At 47.8% G+C, this 17610-nt stretch overlaps 2 protein-coding genes across 2 annotated transcripts in view; one reads left to right on the top strand and one right to left on the bottom strand.

Annotated features, from left to right (window-relative positions):
- LOC147596669 (nuclear cap-binding protein subunit 1-like) overlaps nucleotides 1-17610 on the bottom strand; it is a 126172-nt gene that overhangs the window by 92539 nt on the left and 16023 nt on the right. Inside the window, exon 9 of the mRNA XM_086769722.1 lies at nucleotides 10266-10363. Coding sequence (XP_086625848.1) covers nucleotides 10266-10363 — 98 coding nt within the window. The remainder of the gene's footprint in view (nucleotides 1-10265; nucleotides 10364-17610) is intronic.
- LOC147596670 (uncharacterized) lies at nucleotides 5170-6211 on the top strand. The gene is made up of 3 exons (XM_086769425.1): nucleotides 5170-5227; nucleotides 5294-6049; nucleotides 6195-6211. Exons 1-3 carry the CDS (start codon nucleotides 5170-5172, stop codon nucleotides 6209-6211), a joined length of 831 nt encoding a protein of 276 aa, XP_086625551.1.

Genomic DNA, 17610 nt, shown 5'->3' with positions numbered 1-17610 from the left:
CCTCGAGTCTCCCCTGGTGTTCTTTGCCAAACACTCCACTTAGGGCCATTCTCCCCGGCTGCGGTGTAGAGGATGTTTTTAACATCTTGCCCTGTCCGGACTGGCCCAAGGGCTACTGCATGAACAATCTCCTGTTTAATTTGTTCAAAGGCTTGTCGTTGTTCAGGGCCCCATTTAAAATCGTTCCTCTTTCGAGTCACTTCATAGAGAGGGCTTACAACCATACTGTAATTTGGAATATGCATTCTCCAGAAACCCACAACGCCCAAGAAAGCCTGTGTTTCCTTTTTGTTAGCTGGTGGAGCCATAGCTGTTATTTTGTTGACCACATCCATTGGAATGTGACGACGTCCATCTTGCCATTTTACTCCTAAAAACTGGATCTCCTGTGCAGGCCCCTTGACTTTGCTTTGTTTTATGGCAAAACCGGCTTTCAGAAGGATTTGGATTATTTTCTCTCCTTTTTCAAAAACTTATGCTGCTGTGTTGCCCCATACGATGATGTCATCAATGTATTGCAGGTGCTCTGGAGCTCCACCCTTTTCCAGTGCAGTCTGGATCAGTCCATGGCAAATGGTGGGGCTGTGTTTCCACCCCTGGGGCAGTCGATTCCAGGTGTACTGGACACCCCTCCAAGTGAAAGCAAACTGTGGCCTACATTCTGGTGCCAAAGGGATGGAGAAGAACACATTGGCAATATCGATGGTGGCATACCACTTGGCTGCTTTTGACTCCAGTTCATACTGAAGTTCTAGCATATCTGGCACGGCAGCACTCAGCGGTGGCGTAACTTCATTTAGGCCACGATAGTCCACTGTTAACCTCCACTCTCCATTAGATTTTCTCACTGGCCATATGGGACTGTTAAAGGGTGAGTGGGACTTGTTGATCACTCCCTGGCTCTCCAGTCGACGAATCAGCTTGAGAATGGGGATTATGGAGTCTTGGTTGGTGTGGTATTGCCGCCGGTGCACTGTGGTGGTAGCAATTGGTACCTGTTGTTCCTCAACCTTCAGTAATCCCACAACAGAAGGGTCCTTTGAGAGCTTGGGCAAGGTGGCCAGCTGTTTATTCTCCTCCGTCTCCACAGTGGCTATACCAAAAGCCCACCGGTACCCTCTTGGGTCTTTGAAGTACCCACTCCTGAGGTAATCTATACCAAGAATGCATGGAGCATCTGGGCCAGTCACTATGGGGTGCTTTTGCCACTCATTTCCAGTCAAACTTACTTCAGCCTCCAATACAGTCAGTTCTTGGGATCCTCCTGTCACTCCAGAAATACAAATGGCTTCTGCCCCTTTATAGCTTGATGGCATTAGGGTACACTGTGCACCAGTGTCTACTAGAGCCTTCTACTCTCGTGGGTCTGATGTGCCAGGCCATTTAATCCATACAGTCCAATAAACTCTGTTGTCCCTCTCCTCCGCCTGGCTGGAGGCAGGGCCCCTCTAATCCTGTTCATAATATTCGCCGCTCACTTCCTGTGAATATGAATTAGAATTCCCTTCCATAGGATCAGAGGTAAGATCAGCCCTTCTATTCCGTCTGGGGAACTGTCCACTGGAGACCGGAGCAGCAGTTTTCCGGGGAGAACCTCTATTTGCAAATGTTTTTCCCCATAGCTCACGTACCCGTGCCTCTAGGTCTGAGGTAGGTTTCCCATCCCACTTTCTCATGTCCTCTCCTTGGTCACGCAAGGTAAACCACAGGATACCTCGCCGTGTGTACCGTCTCTCTTGAGCAGGGAAACGTTTACTCCTAATAGCTGAAATACTGCTCTGTATGGGCGGGGAGTAGGACCTATCCTCTTTTAACTGCTGGACCTCCCGAGACAGTTTCTCCACAGCTGAGACGAGGGAAGAAGAGAGAGTTTCTTCATATTGCCGGAGCTGACTAGCCAATTCATCCATTGTTGGTCCCTCTCCCTCTTTCCAGAGCATAATTGCCAATGAATTGGCATACGATGATGGTACACTCCGTAGAAACTTCCGCCACATGAGCCGTGTGCACCGGACTTCATCTGGATCTTGGGGTGACTCCTCGCTGTCTACGTCACTATAAATGGCTTCCAGCACAGCTAATTCCCTTAGGGACTGGATACCTCTCTCTATGGTGGTCCACTTGCCTGGATGATAAGTAATATCTTCCTTGAAGGGATATCTTTCCTTCATACTTGACAGGAGTCGCCTCCAGAGGCTGAGAGCTTGTGCACCTCTTCCAATCACTTTGTCAATGCCTGCTTCCCTAGAAAGGGATCCCAGCTGTTTAGCTTCCTTACCTTCTAATTCCAGGCTACTGGCCCCATTATCCCAGCATCGAAGCAGCCAGGTGAGAAAGTGCTCGCCTGGACGGCAGCCAAAATCTTTTCGTATGTCTCGCAACTCATTCAGGGATAGGGATCGGGTGGTTTCAGTCTCATTTATGAGTTCCTCTCTTACGAGTTCCTCTCTCATGAGTTCCTCTTCTTCCTCCTCTGTTCGTGATGGTCCTGGTTTTTCCTCATCCCTTACTAAACGAGCTGACTTTCACTTCCAAGATTTCTTCTTCTGTACAGGGGCGACTGATACTGACACAGGTTGGTTCTCTGATTCGGCTGCAGTGCCAGTAGCTAGAGTTGGAGTAGCCGCAGTGCCTGTCATTGGGGCTGGAGTAGCCACAGGGCCGGTAGGTGGGGCTGGAGTAGCTGCAGGGCAGGTAGCTGGGGCTGGAGTAGCCATGGTATTGGTCGGTTGATTTTTTTCTCCCTTCTTCCTGAGGGTGCTGCACGTTAAGCAGTGTTTGGTAGATACTAGTCATTGCCCAACACAAAGCGATAAGCTTTGCCTCTTTAGAATAGCCACGGCATTTTTCTTTCAAATATTCGATCACTTCATCAGGATTCTGTAGTTGTTCGGGAGTGAAGTTCCAGACCATTGGAGGTGAGAAGTTCTCTAGGTACCTGCCCGTCTTCTCCCACATGCCATGCCACCCTTGCCCCTCCAACCTCAAGGCAGATCTCCGGGTGAATTTTTTAAATAGTTGTTTAATCCTAAACAACATCTGAAACCCATTTAGGACACAGAGCAATAGGAGTATGCTGGCTTGCACATCCCAAGGATATTCAAAATTCTCGAGAGCTGATGTGACTCGCTCAAAAGAAAAAGGGAAGGTAAAGGAGTAGGGGAAGGTACCCTCCTCTGACTTCCCCATAGATTGGTTCTCCGGGGAGAAAAAGAAAATTGTGCGATTATTAATAATTCTTACCAAATGGCATCCAAAGTACGGAGTTGCCAGCAATGCCGAAAACAAGGACCAGACTATTTTCATGACCAGTGATGATACCATATCATAAGCCAGTAGTGCCCAGTACAACAAAATGAGAATTCTCATCCATTTCTGACAAATGATAAATAGCATCAAAGGAAATATGTGATGCAACTTACGACAGACATAACACAACCATGCGAACACGTAGTACCACATTGTGACATGGGACTCAAATAAATAATGAACACTTGTAACAACTTTAACACACTCTAGTCAGATCTGTCCTTACCTCAACCCTTCGAGCCCCACGTTGGGCACCAAAAAGACTGTGATGGTTTAGCTCGAATTACCACACAGTTTCTCGCTCACCCTCCCCCTCCCCAGGGGGATGGGGGAGAGAATTGGGAAGGAAGGAGAACTCGTGGGTTGAGATAAAGACAATTTACTAAAATAGAAAGGGAAAACTACAATAATAACAGAATATAAGGATATTAAAAATATACAAAGTGAACAATATGTGTTTTCTCACCACCCGATGTCCCAATGACCGATACAGCCCGTCCCGAGCAGCGATCACAGAAACAAAACCGAGCAGCAAGCAAAGGAGCAAAAGGGAGCCAGCAAGGTAGAGGGAACGATGCCAGCAAAACGAGCAGGAAAGATGGGTGCCAGGAAGGCAGATACCCACCCTCGCCTGCCCCCATGAGCATGACGTTTATGGCATGGAATACTCTCTTTGGCCAGTTTGGATCAATTATTCTGTCTGACTTTCTCCCAGCTTCCTGCATCTGCAAATTAGCGAGACTTGGAAAGCAGGATGGTGTCCTTGGTCTCATTCACAACAACTGGTATCATCAGGGTGTTTATCAACATTCTTCACACATGAAATCCAAAACACACCAGCTACTGAGAGGAAAAGTTAACTCCATCCCTGCCAAAACCAGGACAGGGCTCCAGAGCTGGACGCAGTACTCCAGGTGGGGTCTCACCAGGGCAGAGTAGAGGGGCAGAATCACCTCCCTCGACCTGCTGGCCACGCTTCTCTTGATGCAGCCCAGGATGTGGTTGGCCTTCTGGGCTGCAAGGGTGCATTGTTGGCTTATGTTGACCTTCTCATCCACTAGCACACCCAAGTCCTTCTCCTCAGGGCTTCGTTCCTCATTAATGTTAAATAAAGTGTTAAATCCATCGTTTGGTGTCATTTCACCTTAATTTAGTCCAAGGGAATCAAGAACCTGCTACAGCCCTGGGTCAGAACACAGTCACTGGACTGTGCTTGACCCTGGTTATCATCATGGATCCGTTCTGCTCTTGATTGGATCCTGAGGGACTGCACCCTGTCAGTGAGGCCTCTGCCCTGCCTGTGCTGGGTTCACCTTTGGCTCCCCTTTCCTTGCAGGGCACCCTACCCTTCTGGCTCCCTGACAGGCTATAAGAGCATATATTAATGTCACCTAGATTTACAGGTCATCAAGATGCAGGCAAGATGCATCAAGAGCAGGCAAAACTGCACTGGGCAGGGGATCTGAAGCGAAATAGGCAACCAAAAAAGCTCTTTTAGACTTTTTTGGAGCCACCAACAGCCAGCTACAGTGCCTGTGCCTGGGCTGGCTGCTGGCAGCTTGTGCGCGGGCTCCTGACTCACCAGGGGTGGAGCTGACAACTCACAGCTGACCACTCTTAATCTCTGAGTGTGACCTTGACCCATTGTCTGTGTTGTTAAAAGCAATTTGGGGAGTTCTCGCCCACGTGTCACAGGAAGTGAGTAAAGGTGTTACTGACCACCTATGGAGGAGGAGATTAGAGTGTGAGCAGCCCACACTCCCCATTCAATACAGTAGCAGCGGGAGTGGGAGTTGGATCTAGTCTTTTCTCGGGTGACCTGCTCTCCTATTGACAGGCTCTGACATCACAGCTTTAAACATGGTCCTCACCAGGAAGCGGGCTTCCCCCAAGAAGACTGTGGCAACCCAGACAGAAGGTCTGCCCAAAAATGCGGCAGTTCAGGTCTCTGGCTGCAGGGAGTGCCTGTGCCTGCTGCTGCCAGGAGAGGACGGGAAGGATGCCACCTGTGCGAGGTGTGAGCAGCTGGATGAGCTGCTCAGTCTGGTGGTGGAGCTTAGGGAGGACATAGAGAGGTTACGGAGTATCAGAGAGTGTGAGCGGGAGATTGACTGGTGGAGTGACTCTCTGCGAGAAAGACGCAGAGATTGCACCCCCCGGACTGAGGGAGTAGTGGACACTCTCCCTTGCCATAGTCAAGCGGAGAGGGACTGCTTGAGAGAAGAGGAGGGATGGCAGCAGGTCCCAGGTTGGCGTCGCAGGCAACCCCCATCCCGACCTACCTCGGTTCCCCAGGTCCCTCTGTGTAACAGGTTTGAAGTCCTGAAACCGGAGGGAGAGGCGAGTGAGGATGACGTGGGAACGCCGCCTCCTAGCTTGCATAAGGTGAGGCAGTCGGAGCCACGCTTGAAGACTGCCTCCTCCAAAAAAGAAAGAAGGGTGATAGTTGTAGGTGACTCCCTTCTGAGAGGGACAGAGGGCCCAATATGCCGGCCTGACCCTACCCGTAGGGAGGTGTGCTGCCTTCCTGGGGCCCGGGTCAGAGACATAACCCGGAAACTCCCACAGCTGGTTAGGCCCACTGATTATTTTCCACTCCTCATAGTTCAAGTGGGCAGTGATGAAATTGCACAGAGAAGCCTACGAACTATGAAAAGAGATTTCAGGGGTTTAGGGCGTTTGGTTCAAGGAGCAGGAGCTCAAGTGATCTTCTGTTCTATACCTTCAGGGTCAGCGAGCGGCACGGAGTGGGCTTGGAAAGTTCCATTAATGAATAATTGGCTTAGAGGCTGGTGTCGAGACAGAAACTTTGGGTTCTTTGATCATGGGGCAGTTTACTCGGCCCCTGGCCTGTCTTCTGTTTGTGGAACCCACCTTTCTTACAGGGGACAACGAATCCTAGCACAGGAGCTGGCGGGGCTTATCGACAGATCTTTAAACTAGCTACGAAGGGGGAAGGGGACAAAACAAGGCCCTCAAGGGAAGAGCCCAGGGGAACGGTGCTCGATCTGGGGCTGAGGCAGCCGTCTCGGCTGAAGTGCATGTACACCAATGCACGCAGCATGAGTAACAAACAGGAGGAGCTGGAAGCGATTGTGCGGCAGGATAACTATGACCTGGTTGCCATTACTGAAACGTGGTGGGACCACTCCCACGACTGGAGTGCTGTGATGGAAGGCTACAAGCTCTTCAGAAGGGATAGACGAGGAAGGAAGGGTGGTGGTGTGGCCCTTTATATTAAAGACTGTTTTGACGTTGAAGAGCTTGGGGTTGGGAATGATACAGTTGAGTGTCTATGGATAAGGATAAGAGGAAAGGCCTGTAGGAGTGACATCGTGGTGGGGGTCTGTTATAGACCGCCTAATCAGGATGAAGAGAAGGACGAGGCGTTCTATGGGCAGCTTGAGCGAGTCGCGCAATCGCCAGCACTCGTTCTTGTGGGAGACTTCAACTTCCCTGATATATGCTGGGAATATCATACAGCGCACAGGAAACAGTCCAAAAGGTTCCTAGAGGGTGTGGAAGATAGTTTCCTTATGCAGCTGGTACGAGAGCCTACCAGGGGTGGTGCCCTGATTGACCTACTCTTTACTAACAGAGAAGGTCTGGTGGGAGACGTGAAGGTTGGGCACTGTCTTGGGCAGAGCGACCATGAAATTGTAGAATTCTCTATTCTTGGAGATGTCAGAAGGATCACTAGCAGAACGGCTATCCTGAACTTCAAGAGGGCGGACTTTGACTTGTTCAGGACGCTTGTTGCGAGGGTCCCTTGGGAGTCGCTCCTTAAGGGTAAAGGGGTCCAGGAAGCCTGGACGCTCCTCAAGATGGAGATCTTAAAGGCACAAGAACAGGCTGTTCCTGAATGCTGTAAGGCGAGCCGTAGGGGAAGAAGACCGGTGTGGATGAACCGGGAACTATTGTTGAGGCTCCGGAAGAAAAAGAGAGTCTATGTCCTCTGGAAGAAGGGACAGGCTACTTGGGGAGATTACAAAGAAGTTTCTAAGGTATGCAGGGAGGAAGTTAGGAAGGCAAAAGCTCAGCATGAACTCAGATTGGCCACTGCAGTAAAAGAGAACAAGAAATCCTTTTACAAATATATCAGTGGTAAGAGAAGAAATAAGGAGCATTTACACCCTTTACTTGATGCAGCGGGGAATGTGATCACTGAGGATAAGGAGAAGGCTGAGGTCCTCAACGCCTTCTTTACTTCTGCCTTTAATAGGCAGATCAGTTATCCTCAGGGCACTTTATGCCCTAATCTGGAAGTCTGGGATGCCAGGCCGAGTACACCCCCTGTGGTACAGGTGGAGACAGTTAGAGAGCTCCTTCTCCATCTGGACTGCCACAAGTCCATGGGACCGGACGGGCTCCATCCTAGGGTGCTAAGGGAGTTGGTGGGGGTGATTGCCGAGCCGCTCTCGGCCATCTACCAGCGGTCCTGGTTATCTGGGGAGGTCCCGGAGGACTGGAGGCTTGCCGATGTGACTCCCATCTACAAGAAGGGCCGTAAGGAGGATCCGGGGAACTACAGGCCTGTCAGCCTGACCTCAGTACCTGGGAAAGTTATGGAGCAAATCATCTTGGGTGAGATCACTCGGCATATGAGTGGCATCCAGGGGATCAGGCCCAGCCAGCACGGGTTCACGAAAGGCAGGTCGTGCTTGACCAACCTCATTTCCTTTTACGACTGGGTGACCAGACTGGTGGATGAAGGAAAGGCTGTTGATGTGGTCTACCTGGACTTCAGCAAGGCCTTTGACACGGTCTCTCACAGTATTCTCCTAGGGAAACTGGCTGCCTGTGGACTGGGTAGGTATACCCTTCTTTGGATAAAGAATTGGCTAGGGGGCCGTGCCCAGCGGGTGGTGGTTAATGGTGTCAAGTCCAGCTGGCAGCCTGTTACAAGTGGTGTCCCCCAGGGGTCGGTACTTGGGCCCATCTTGTTCAATATCTTTATTGATGACCTAGACGAGGGGATTGAGTGTACCCTCAGTAAGTTTGCAGATGACACCAAGTTGGGTGGCGGTGTTGATCTGCCTGAGGGTAGGGAGGCCCTTCAGAGGGATCTGGATAGGCTGGATCACTGGGCTGAGCTGAATGGCATGAGGTTCAACAAGGCCAAGTGTCGGGTCCTGCACTTTGGCCACAATAACCCCATGCAGCGCTATAGGCTCGGAGCTGAGTGGCTGGAGGACTGTGAAGAGGAAAGGGACCTGGGGGTGTTGGTTGATGCTCAGCTGAACATGAGCCGACAGTGTGCCCAGGTGGCCAAGAGGGCCAACGGCATCCTGGCCTGCATTAGAAATAGTGTGGCCAGCAGGAGCAGGGAGGTAATCATCCCCCTGTATTCGGCACTGGTGAGGCCGCACCTTGAGTATTGTGTTCAGTTTTGGGCCCCTCACTACAAGAAAGACATTGAAGCCCTGGAACGTGTCCAGAGAAGGGCAGCAAAGCTGGTGAGGGGTCTGGAGCACAAGTCTTATGAGGAGCGGCTGAGAGAGTTGGGATTGTTTAGTCTGGAGAAGAGGAGGCTCAGGGGAGATCTCATTGCACTCTATAGCTTCCTGAAGGCAGGTTGTGATGAACAGGGGTTTGGCCTCTTCTTCCAGGCAACAAGCAGGACCCGAGGAAATGGCCACAAGTTGTACCAGAGGAGGTTTAGATTGGACTTGAGGAAAAACTTTTTCTCTCAAAGAGTGGTAAGGCACTGGAACGGCCTGCCCAGGGAGGTGGTGGAGTCGCCGTCCCTGGCAGTGTTCAAGAGGCGGCTTGATGAGAAGCTACAGGATATGGTTTAGTAGCTGTGGCAGCAATGGTAGTGGGAAGACGGTTGGACTAGATGATCTTATAGGTCCCATCCAACCATGTGATTCTATGATTCTAAGATCCTAGTACACTTCTACCTGCAGCTTATGATGATACCTAACTTGGGAAAAGGAAGGGTAGTCTAAAAGAAGTGATAGCCCACATTCAGACTAAAAGATTCAAGATAATGGTGGGAAGACAGAAGAGGATAGGAGCCATAAGACACCCAGATAAGGAGATACAGAACAGAAACAGTGAGCAAATCCTACTGACTCTCAGGTGTCTGACACAGGATGGAAAGACAAAAGATTGCAACTACTTGTCAACTCCTTAAGCATACAAAAAGGCCCCAAACCAGCACACAGTTGCCAAATGAAGAACAACCCAGGAGACATGAGGAGGACTCAGTAGCTGGTGGGAATCCCTTGTCCTTGTCAATTCAAGCAATCTTGAACAGATTACCCAGATACAACCATCTTGGTGCCCAACTGCTGGACAGACCACTTGGGACTCACTCATGTTTTGATGCCTGAGAAGGTGAGTGTAAATGAGCTTTACTTCAGTTTTATTTTAAAATTAAACCATCTTCCCTCCCCAAAAGGTCTCTCATTGAGATTTGCTACATTGTTGCAACATCATTTCCTACAACTGCATAGAACTTTAAATAATAAACTTTGTTGACACTGTACTGGCTCCCATGCAGACCTAGCTCAATTATCTCTTCCATATAATTACAAAAAGAGGAAAAAAGAATGAGATGAAGAAGAAGCAGGAGCAACAGGAAACTTTCAGACAGAGCCAGTTCAACACTTGTCGTGCTTGTGCTGGAAAGCACAGTACAAACACATTGAGAGTCTCTGCAGCACTGCAAAGAGTGGGTCTGTGCCATCCTCTATAGAGAAATCCTGGATAATCCAGGATGCAATCATCAGGGTGCCTCAGCCCTACTGAATTACATGAACAATCCATGATAAGGATACTCCAGCCTCACATTATTCCAGATAACAGGATCAACCATAGTTCACTGAACACTTCAGGAAATTCAAACTTTTAAGTAAAAGTTGTTGGGCTTTGAAGGTCCCTGATGTTAGGGGAAGCCATGATTGCATATAAACAGTGCTGGGAACCCATAACAAAAAGCAGCATCTTACCAAGTCTTTCTCTCTTTCCAGTGGGATTTGATGATGCAGTGGAGGTTTTCTTCTATTACAAATCTTTCAACAGAATGACTGCCAGGCATGACAGGGCCCTATTAAAATGGAATCAAGACTGATGAAAGTTCACTGTAGAGAAACACAATTTTTTAATATGCGCATACACACATATATAAATAAAAATAAAACTTGACAGATTGAATTAGGCACTCATGGAGATTTAACATCAGCAAATTTTAGAGTCAACAGCTAAAAGACAAGCTTCAAACTTCAGTACAAAGTTAATAAAAACATGATAATAAGAAAAGATTTTGGATTTTTGTACGATATTTGTACGTGAATGTTCTGGTTTTGTTTAGTAAGGGGGGGGGGGCCTAAGGTGGTAGCTTCTGTAGGAAACTGCTAGAAGTCGCTCCCCTTTGTTCAGTGGACTTGGCCGGGCCTAGGGTGGACCCACTGCTGGCCAAGGCCGAGCCAATTGGTAGCAGAATGTTCCGTGATAACGCCTCTGCGATAACGTATTTAAGAAGGGGAAAAACAGGAAAAAAAGGGGAGTGTGGGAACAGAGAGTGCAGCACAGCTGTCTGATATTGAAGAATTTGAGCTATGTCCTTGAACACCACTTGCTCAATAACAAAAAACAGCAATTAGAACAAGATAAGTAAATACCAAAGGCAAAAATAGTAAAGACAACTAAAAATCTATAACCAATCCAAATGAAGTTTAAGGCGCGTGAACAGTATATTGCTACCAATTGAATTAGATGATTAAGCGCGTGCATTCCGCGTGTAACTGAGAAAAGATATAAAAGACTTAGGCTGACAGACAATAAAGGTCTCCGGTACACCATCCACGGAGTCCGTGCCCTTATTGCAACAGGGGAGAAGATGTGAAGCAGCTGAGCGGGGGGCAGAGAGGGGGAGGCGTGAGCCTTGTGGGCCTTGCAGGCCTCACCCTCTGGCCTCCCGCCGGGCAGCCAACTGGGCCCAACTCGGCCAGGCCTGGCTGCAAGAAGTGGAGAGGAGATGAGAAGTGAATAAGATGTAAAAAGGATCCTGAGAGGTGCCTGCCAGCCTGTTGTGAGGAACGGCTGCAGATGCCAAGGTCAGTGAAGGAGGAGGGGGAGGAGTAATGGGGCTCCTGGCCAAGATTCCCCTGCAGCCTGTGGTGAAGACCATGGTGGAGCGGGTTGTCCCCCTGCAGCCCATGGAGGTCCACGGAGGGGCACAGATCCACCTGCAGGCTGTGGAGGACCACACGCCGGAGCAGGTGGATGCCTGAAGGAGGCTGTGGCCCATGGAGGGCCCACTGGGGCAGCTGTTCTGGAGGGACTGCACTCCGTGGAAGAGATGACCCATGCCGGAGCAGTTTCACGAAGGACTGTGGCCCGTGGGAGGGACCCCACGATGGAGCAGAGGAGGAATGTGAGGAGTTCTTCCCCCGACGACGAAGTAGCGGTGTAAAACATCGCGTGATGAACTGACCGTGATCCCCATTCCCTCTTCCCCCATGTGCTGCTCGGGAGGGGAAGGTAGTAGAGATAATGTTAAGCCCAGGAAGAGGGAGGGGTGGGGGAAGTTATCTTGTTCCCTGTCTCATTCTCCTGCTAATTTTAGAAATAAATGAATAGTTTTCCCCAAGTCGAGTCTGTTTTGCCCGTAACGGTAACTTTAAGGATTTTCTCCCTGTCCTTATCTCAAACCTCGAGCTGTTTTTCCTTATACCATCTCCCCCTGTTCTCTCAGAGGGTGGGGGGAGCAAGAGAGAGACTGTGTAGTCTGGTCCTGATCGGGGCTGAACTACGACAGTGAACCATGTAAAAATCTTATAAAGAAATAGCCAGCTATGATTTCAACTGCACCCAGATTTACAAGGAAACAGTTTTGGTAACGTTTATAGTTTGCTAATTTCACATACAAGATTTAAGTACTTCTATATTTAGGCAGCTGGGACCATGCTAAACAATTGACATTTTGCACCTTTTGTTTCTTCAAGTTACACAAAATTATTATACATTGGGAGTATATTAATACACACTTCATGTTTTCCAGTTACAGTACAAAATAACAGAGTTATCTGGGAACTGACAATGCAGTCTGCTCTAGTTGCAAAGTGAAAACATTGCAGCTTTAATCATCTCAATGTTCTGTCGTTATGCTGGTTATAAAAGTATAGTTTAATAGCTAGCTTAACAAACATGCTTAACTTCATAATTAGTCCACAGTGTGGCTTAGTTGTATATTCACTATCTGTTACTATGCATTAGCTGATGCAAGAACTCAAGCTGCAAGAACTGGATTGCATAACAGTACCCTATTATCCTTTACAGCCTTGCAAAACTAGACCCAAAGCATCACAAACCTACATTTATAGCAAGTGCAATACTTGCAAAAGGTAACTATTTCATTGGCTCTGAGAATTATCTTCCAAAAACACAAAAGAAATAGTCCCAGAAACATCCTAAAAAGTAAGATGGAATGATTTTGTAAGCACATTGTTGATTCTTTGTAATGTGCTCACAGTTATGTATCAGTGTTCCAGAAAATACAACTAAATGATACTGAGATTATTGTATCTATTTGCTCTTCCCTTTGTGGCTATAACAGCTCTGTTCACAGAAAGGTGGAAATTTCAACTAGGCAAGGACAATTTCACTGTAAAACTAAAGAACCATCAAGGTATAAAGCATGCAGGAGTGAATATAGGCCACAGTGGTAGAGGAGTGGTGTTGCATGTTAAAGGGAGCACAGATGCAAATCAGATCAACAAGCTAAACATGTAAATAAGTAACAGAACTCTGATGGATTGAAGTTCCAGGCCGAAACGGGGAAAAGACATAGCATTTGACTACATGACTGACTGTGACAGCAACACAGGCTATAACATACTGAGTAAAAAATACAGTGCTGCATTTTTTTCATTTTACATACTTAGCTTCAAAAAGGGTGTTATGAACAGAAGCTAAAAGGGGCAGCTAAAATGTTCCATTTTTGAGGGTGGCACATAAACTATTTAAAGTTACTGTGCAGCAAATGCATACTACTTACTGAGAGAGACTTGGAAAGAGGCAAAAAAGGAAATCAGATGTGCTAAACAGTAGTACAAGAAAGGTTAGAAAAGGAATTCTGAAAGCTGAAGTTGTGTCTAGATGAAGACATGCCAACAAGTGATTACCCACCGAGTAATTCAAGGAACTTGAGAATGAAATAGCCGACCTATTAACTGAGGTGCATATCCTCTCATTCAAAATCAACCTGATATGTAATCAGCTAAGATGATATCAAGTGTAAAGGTCTTCCAGGAAATTGCAAACCAGGAAGGCTGACTTCCATATTGGGCAAATTATTAAAAACTATTAAAAAAAGAATAGCATTAGGAGGCATAAGCATAAATGTTGTTTGGGGAAGAGGCAGCACAGCTTTTGTAAAGTGAGGCCTCTCAAACTTATTGGAGCTCTCCGATTAAGTCAACAATCGTGTGTAGATATGAGAAACATGGCTGACAGCCTAGCTGGATCTTCAGAAAGCTTTAATGTAAACTAAGCAACCACAGTATAAGAGGGGAAGTCCTTACACAGATAAACAACTGGTTAAAAGATAAGTAAGTGATTAGTTCTCACAGCAGAGGAGAGTCACCAGCAGAATCCCATAGGAATCTATCCAGGGACCTGTGCTGTTCAGCAGATCCATAAATTATCCAGAAAGGGAGCAAGCATTGGATATGAAAAAGCTTGCAGATGTTGCTTTTAAATAACTTGGTAACAAGAAGGGCCATCCATGAAAAATTGCAGATAAAAAAAAAAAGTGTCTGAGTGTTAAAGCAGAAGATAACCATAAAATGACTGATTGACTTTCGCCTACAGATGGGAAAAATAGACCAGCTTCACATATAACGTAGTGAGCACCGAAATGCCCTTTATTATTCAGAAAGGCAAACTTGGTTGTGACATATTTCTATACAAACCTTATCTCAGTATTCAATAACAGAATGGACTTATCAGAAAAGGAATAGGGAACAACACTGAATATTATGTCACTGTATAGGTTCATGGTGCATCTACATCTTCCATTCCATATGCAGTTCTAGTCATACTTGCCACTCTCCCCTCCCTCAACAGAATATAGCAGTATAGCAGAACTGGAAAAGTTTCAGAAAAAGGTGATGATGGTGATCTAAGGTATAGAACAGCTTCTGTATAAGGAACAATTAGACAGACTACTATCATTCAACCTAGAAAAGACACAGTTGAGTCAGGATATACTAGAGGTTTTATAAATGATTGTCCTGGTTTCGGCAGGGATGAAGTTAATTTTCCTCTCAGTAGCTGGTGTGTTTTGGATTTAATGTGTGAAGAATGTTGATAAACACCCTGATGATACCAGTTGTTGTGAATTAGACCAAGGACACTGTCCTGCTTTCCAAGTCTTGCTAATGTGCAGATGCAGGAAGCTGGGAGAAAGATAGACAGAATAATTGATCCAAACTGGCCAAAGAGAGTATTCCATGCCATAAACGTCATGCTCATGGGGGCAGGCGAGGGTGGGTATCTGCCTTCCTGGCACCCATCTTTCCTGCTCGTTTTGCTGGCATCGTTCCCTCTACCTTGCTGGCTCCCTTTTGCTCCTTTGCTTGCTGCTCGGGTTTGTTTCTGTGATCGCTGCTCGGGACGGGCTGTATCGGTCATTGGGACATCGGGTGGTGAGAAAACACATATTGTTCACTTTGTATATTTTTAATATCCTTATATTCTGTTATTATTGTAGTTTTCCCTTTCTATTTTAGTAAATTGTCTTTATCTCAACCCACGAGTTCTCCTTCCTTCCCAATTCTCTCCCCCATCCCCCTGGGGAGGGGGAGGGGGAGCGAGAAACTGTGTGGTGATTTGGGCTAAACCATCACACCCTCCATCCCAACTCTCCAGTCATAGGAGTCATCCCACCACGTCTCCGTGATGCCAACAAGGTCGTAGCCCTGCAAATGCGTGCACACATCTCTAGCTCTTCCTGCTTTTTCCCCATGCTACATGCATTGGCATAGAGACATTTAAGCTGGGCCCCCGACGAAGCCACCTTGCTGGCTGGAGCAATAGGAATTCCTTTGGGCTGCATTTTAGGTTCTCCCGTACTTACCTGCAATCCTTCCTCGGCTTCTGGGAACTTGGTGCTGGCACTGGCGCCATACTGACAGTGGTGGGCTGGATTGTGCTCCCCCTCCTCCGGCAACATTAGTTTAAAGCCCTCTTGATGAGCCTGGCAAGCCTTTGGCCAAAGACACTTTCCCCCTCCTCAGTTAAGTGTACCCTGTCTGCCCCTAGTAGACCAGGCTTCTCAAAGCAAGACACATGGTCTAAGTAGCCAAAACCCTGGCTGTGGCACCACTCCTTAAGCCATTTGTTGACTTGCCAGATTCGACTGGCCCTTTCAGGCCCCTTCCCTTTGACCAGGAGGATTGATGAAAAGACTACCTGCCCCTCAGCAAGTTCGCTGACGACACCAAGCTGTGTGGTGCCGTCGACACGCTGGAAGGGAGGGATGCCATCCAGAGGGACCCTGACAGGCTGGAGAGATGGGCCCGTGCCAACCTCATGAAGTTCAACCAGGCCAAGTGCAAGGTCCTGCACCTGGGTCATGGCAATCTCAGGCACAAATACAGGCTGGGCAGAGAATGGGTTGAGAGCAGCCCTGAGGAGAAGGACTTGGGAGTGATGGTGGATGAGAAGCTTAACATGAGCAGGCAATGTGCTCTTGCAGCCCAGAAGGCCAACCGCTTCCTGGGCTGCATCAAGAGGAGTGTGGCCAGCAGGTCGAGGGAGGTGATTCTGCCCCTCTACTCTGCTCTCGTGAGACCCCACCTGGAGTACTGTGTCCAGTTCTGGAGCCCCCAACATAAGAAGGACGTGGACCAGTTGGAGAAGGTCCAGAGGAGGGCCATGAAGATGATCAGAGGGCTGGAGCACCTCTCCTATGAGGACAGGCTGAGACAGTTGGGACTGTTCAGCCTGGAGAAGAGGAGGCTCCGGGGAGACCTTATAGCGGTCTTCCAGTACCTCAAGGGGGCCTACAGGAAAGATGGGGAGAAACTCTTCAGTAGGGCCATTGTGACAGGACAAGGAGTAATGGTTTCAAAATAGAGGGAGGTAGATTTAGATTAGATATTAGGAAAAAAATTTTTACACTGAGGGTGGTGGAACACTGGAACAGGTTGCCCAGAGAGGTGGTAGATGCCCCATCCCTGGAAACGTTCAAGGCCAGGCTGGATGGGGCTCTGAGCAACTTGATCTAGTTGGAATGTCCCTGGTCCTTGCAGGGGGCGTGGACTAGATGACCTTTAAAGGTCCCTTCCAACCCTAACGATTCTATGATTCTAAGAATCATTTTAAATGGAGCCCTGAACAACAGCAAGCTTTTGAAAAAATTAAACAGGAGATTGTTCATGCGGTAGCCATTGGGCTGGTCCGGACAAGACAAGATGTGAAAAATGTGCTCTATACTGTAGCTGGGGAGAATGGCCCTGCCTGGAGTCTCTGGAAGAAAGCACTTGAGGAGACTCGAGGTTGACCCCTAGGGTTTTGGAGCCGGGGATATAGAGGATCTGAGGCAACTTCAATTTTAGCAGCTTGATCCACTTGCTGGTTGTTTCCCTTTGCTTCAGTGGCCTGAAACTTGGGTACGTGGACATCTATGTGATGTACCTTTACAACCAGGTTCTCTAATTGGGCAGCAATATCTTACCACATTGTGGCAGCCCAGATGGGCTTGCCTCTACACTGCCAGTTGCTCTGTTTCCATTGCTTTAACCATCCCCACAGGGCATTTGCCACCATCCATGAATCAGTATAGAGATAGAGCACAGGCCATTTTTCCCAGTGTCCTGGTTCTGGCTAGGATAGAGTTAATATTCACCTGAGCTGGGAGGAGAACTGGAGCTGGTGGCCCCTATGGCTGGGGCACCCAGCTGGGATAGTTAACTAATTAGCTAACAGCTGGGGTAAGTTTACCCAAATTGGCCAAAGGGCCATTCCATCCCATCTGACATCATGCTCAGTATATCAGTGAGAAGGGTAATAAGAGAAGCTTTTTACTTTGTGGAAAGAAAGTGGGTGTTGAGATGTGTTGTGAGCCATTGTACTGTGTTTGTTTTCCATCACTGTTTTGTTTTCCTTCTGTTATCTCTCTTAAATTTATTTTTTGTTTTATCTCAATGCATGAGTTTTGCTGCCTTTTGTTTACCAATTCTCCCATTTGTCCCACTGGAGGGTGGGGGGAGTGAGAGAGAGACTGCATAGTCTGGTCCCAATTGGGGCTAAACTATGACACCCATTCAGCAATTTTTAAAGCTAGTT

Source organism: Chlamydotis macqueenii, chromosome W (genome assembly GCF_036417535.1).
Source record: "Chlamydotis macqueenii isolate bChlMac1 chromosome W, bChlMac1.mat, whole genome shotgun sequence".
Lineage (NCBI taxonomy): Eukaryota > Metazoa > Chordata > Aves > Otidiformes > Otididae > Chlamydotis > Chlamydotis macqueenii.
The sequence above is the reverse complement of the archived record's forward strand: the minus strand, read 5'-3'. Positions and strand labels throughout refer to the sequence as shown.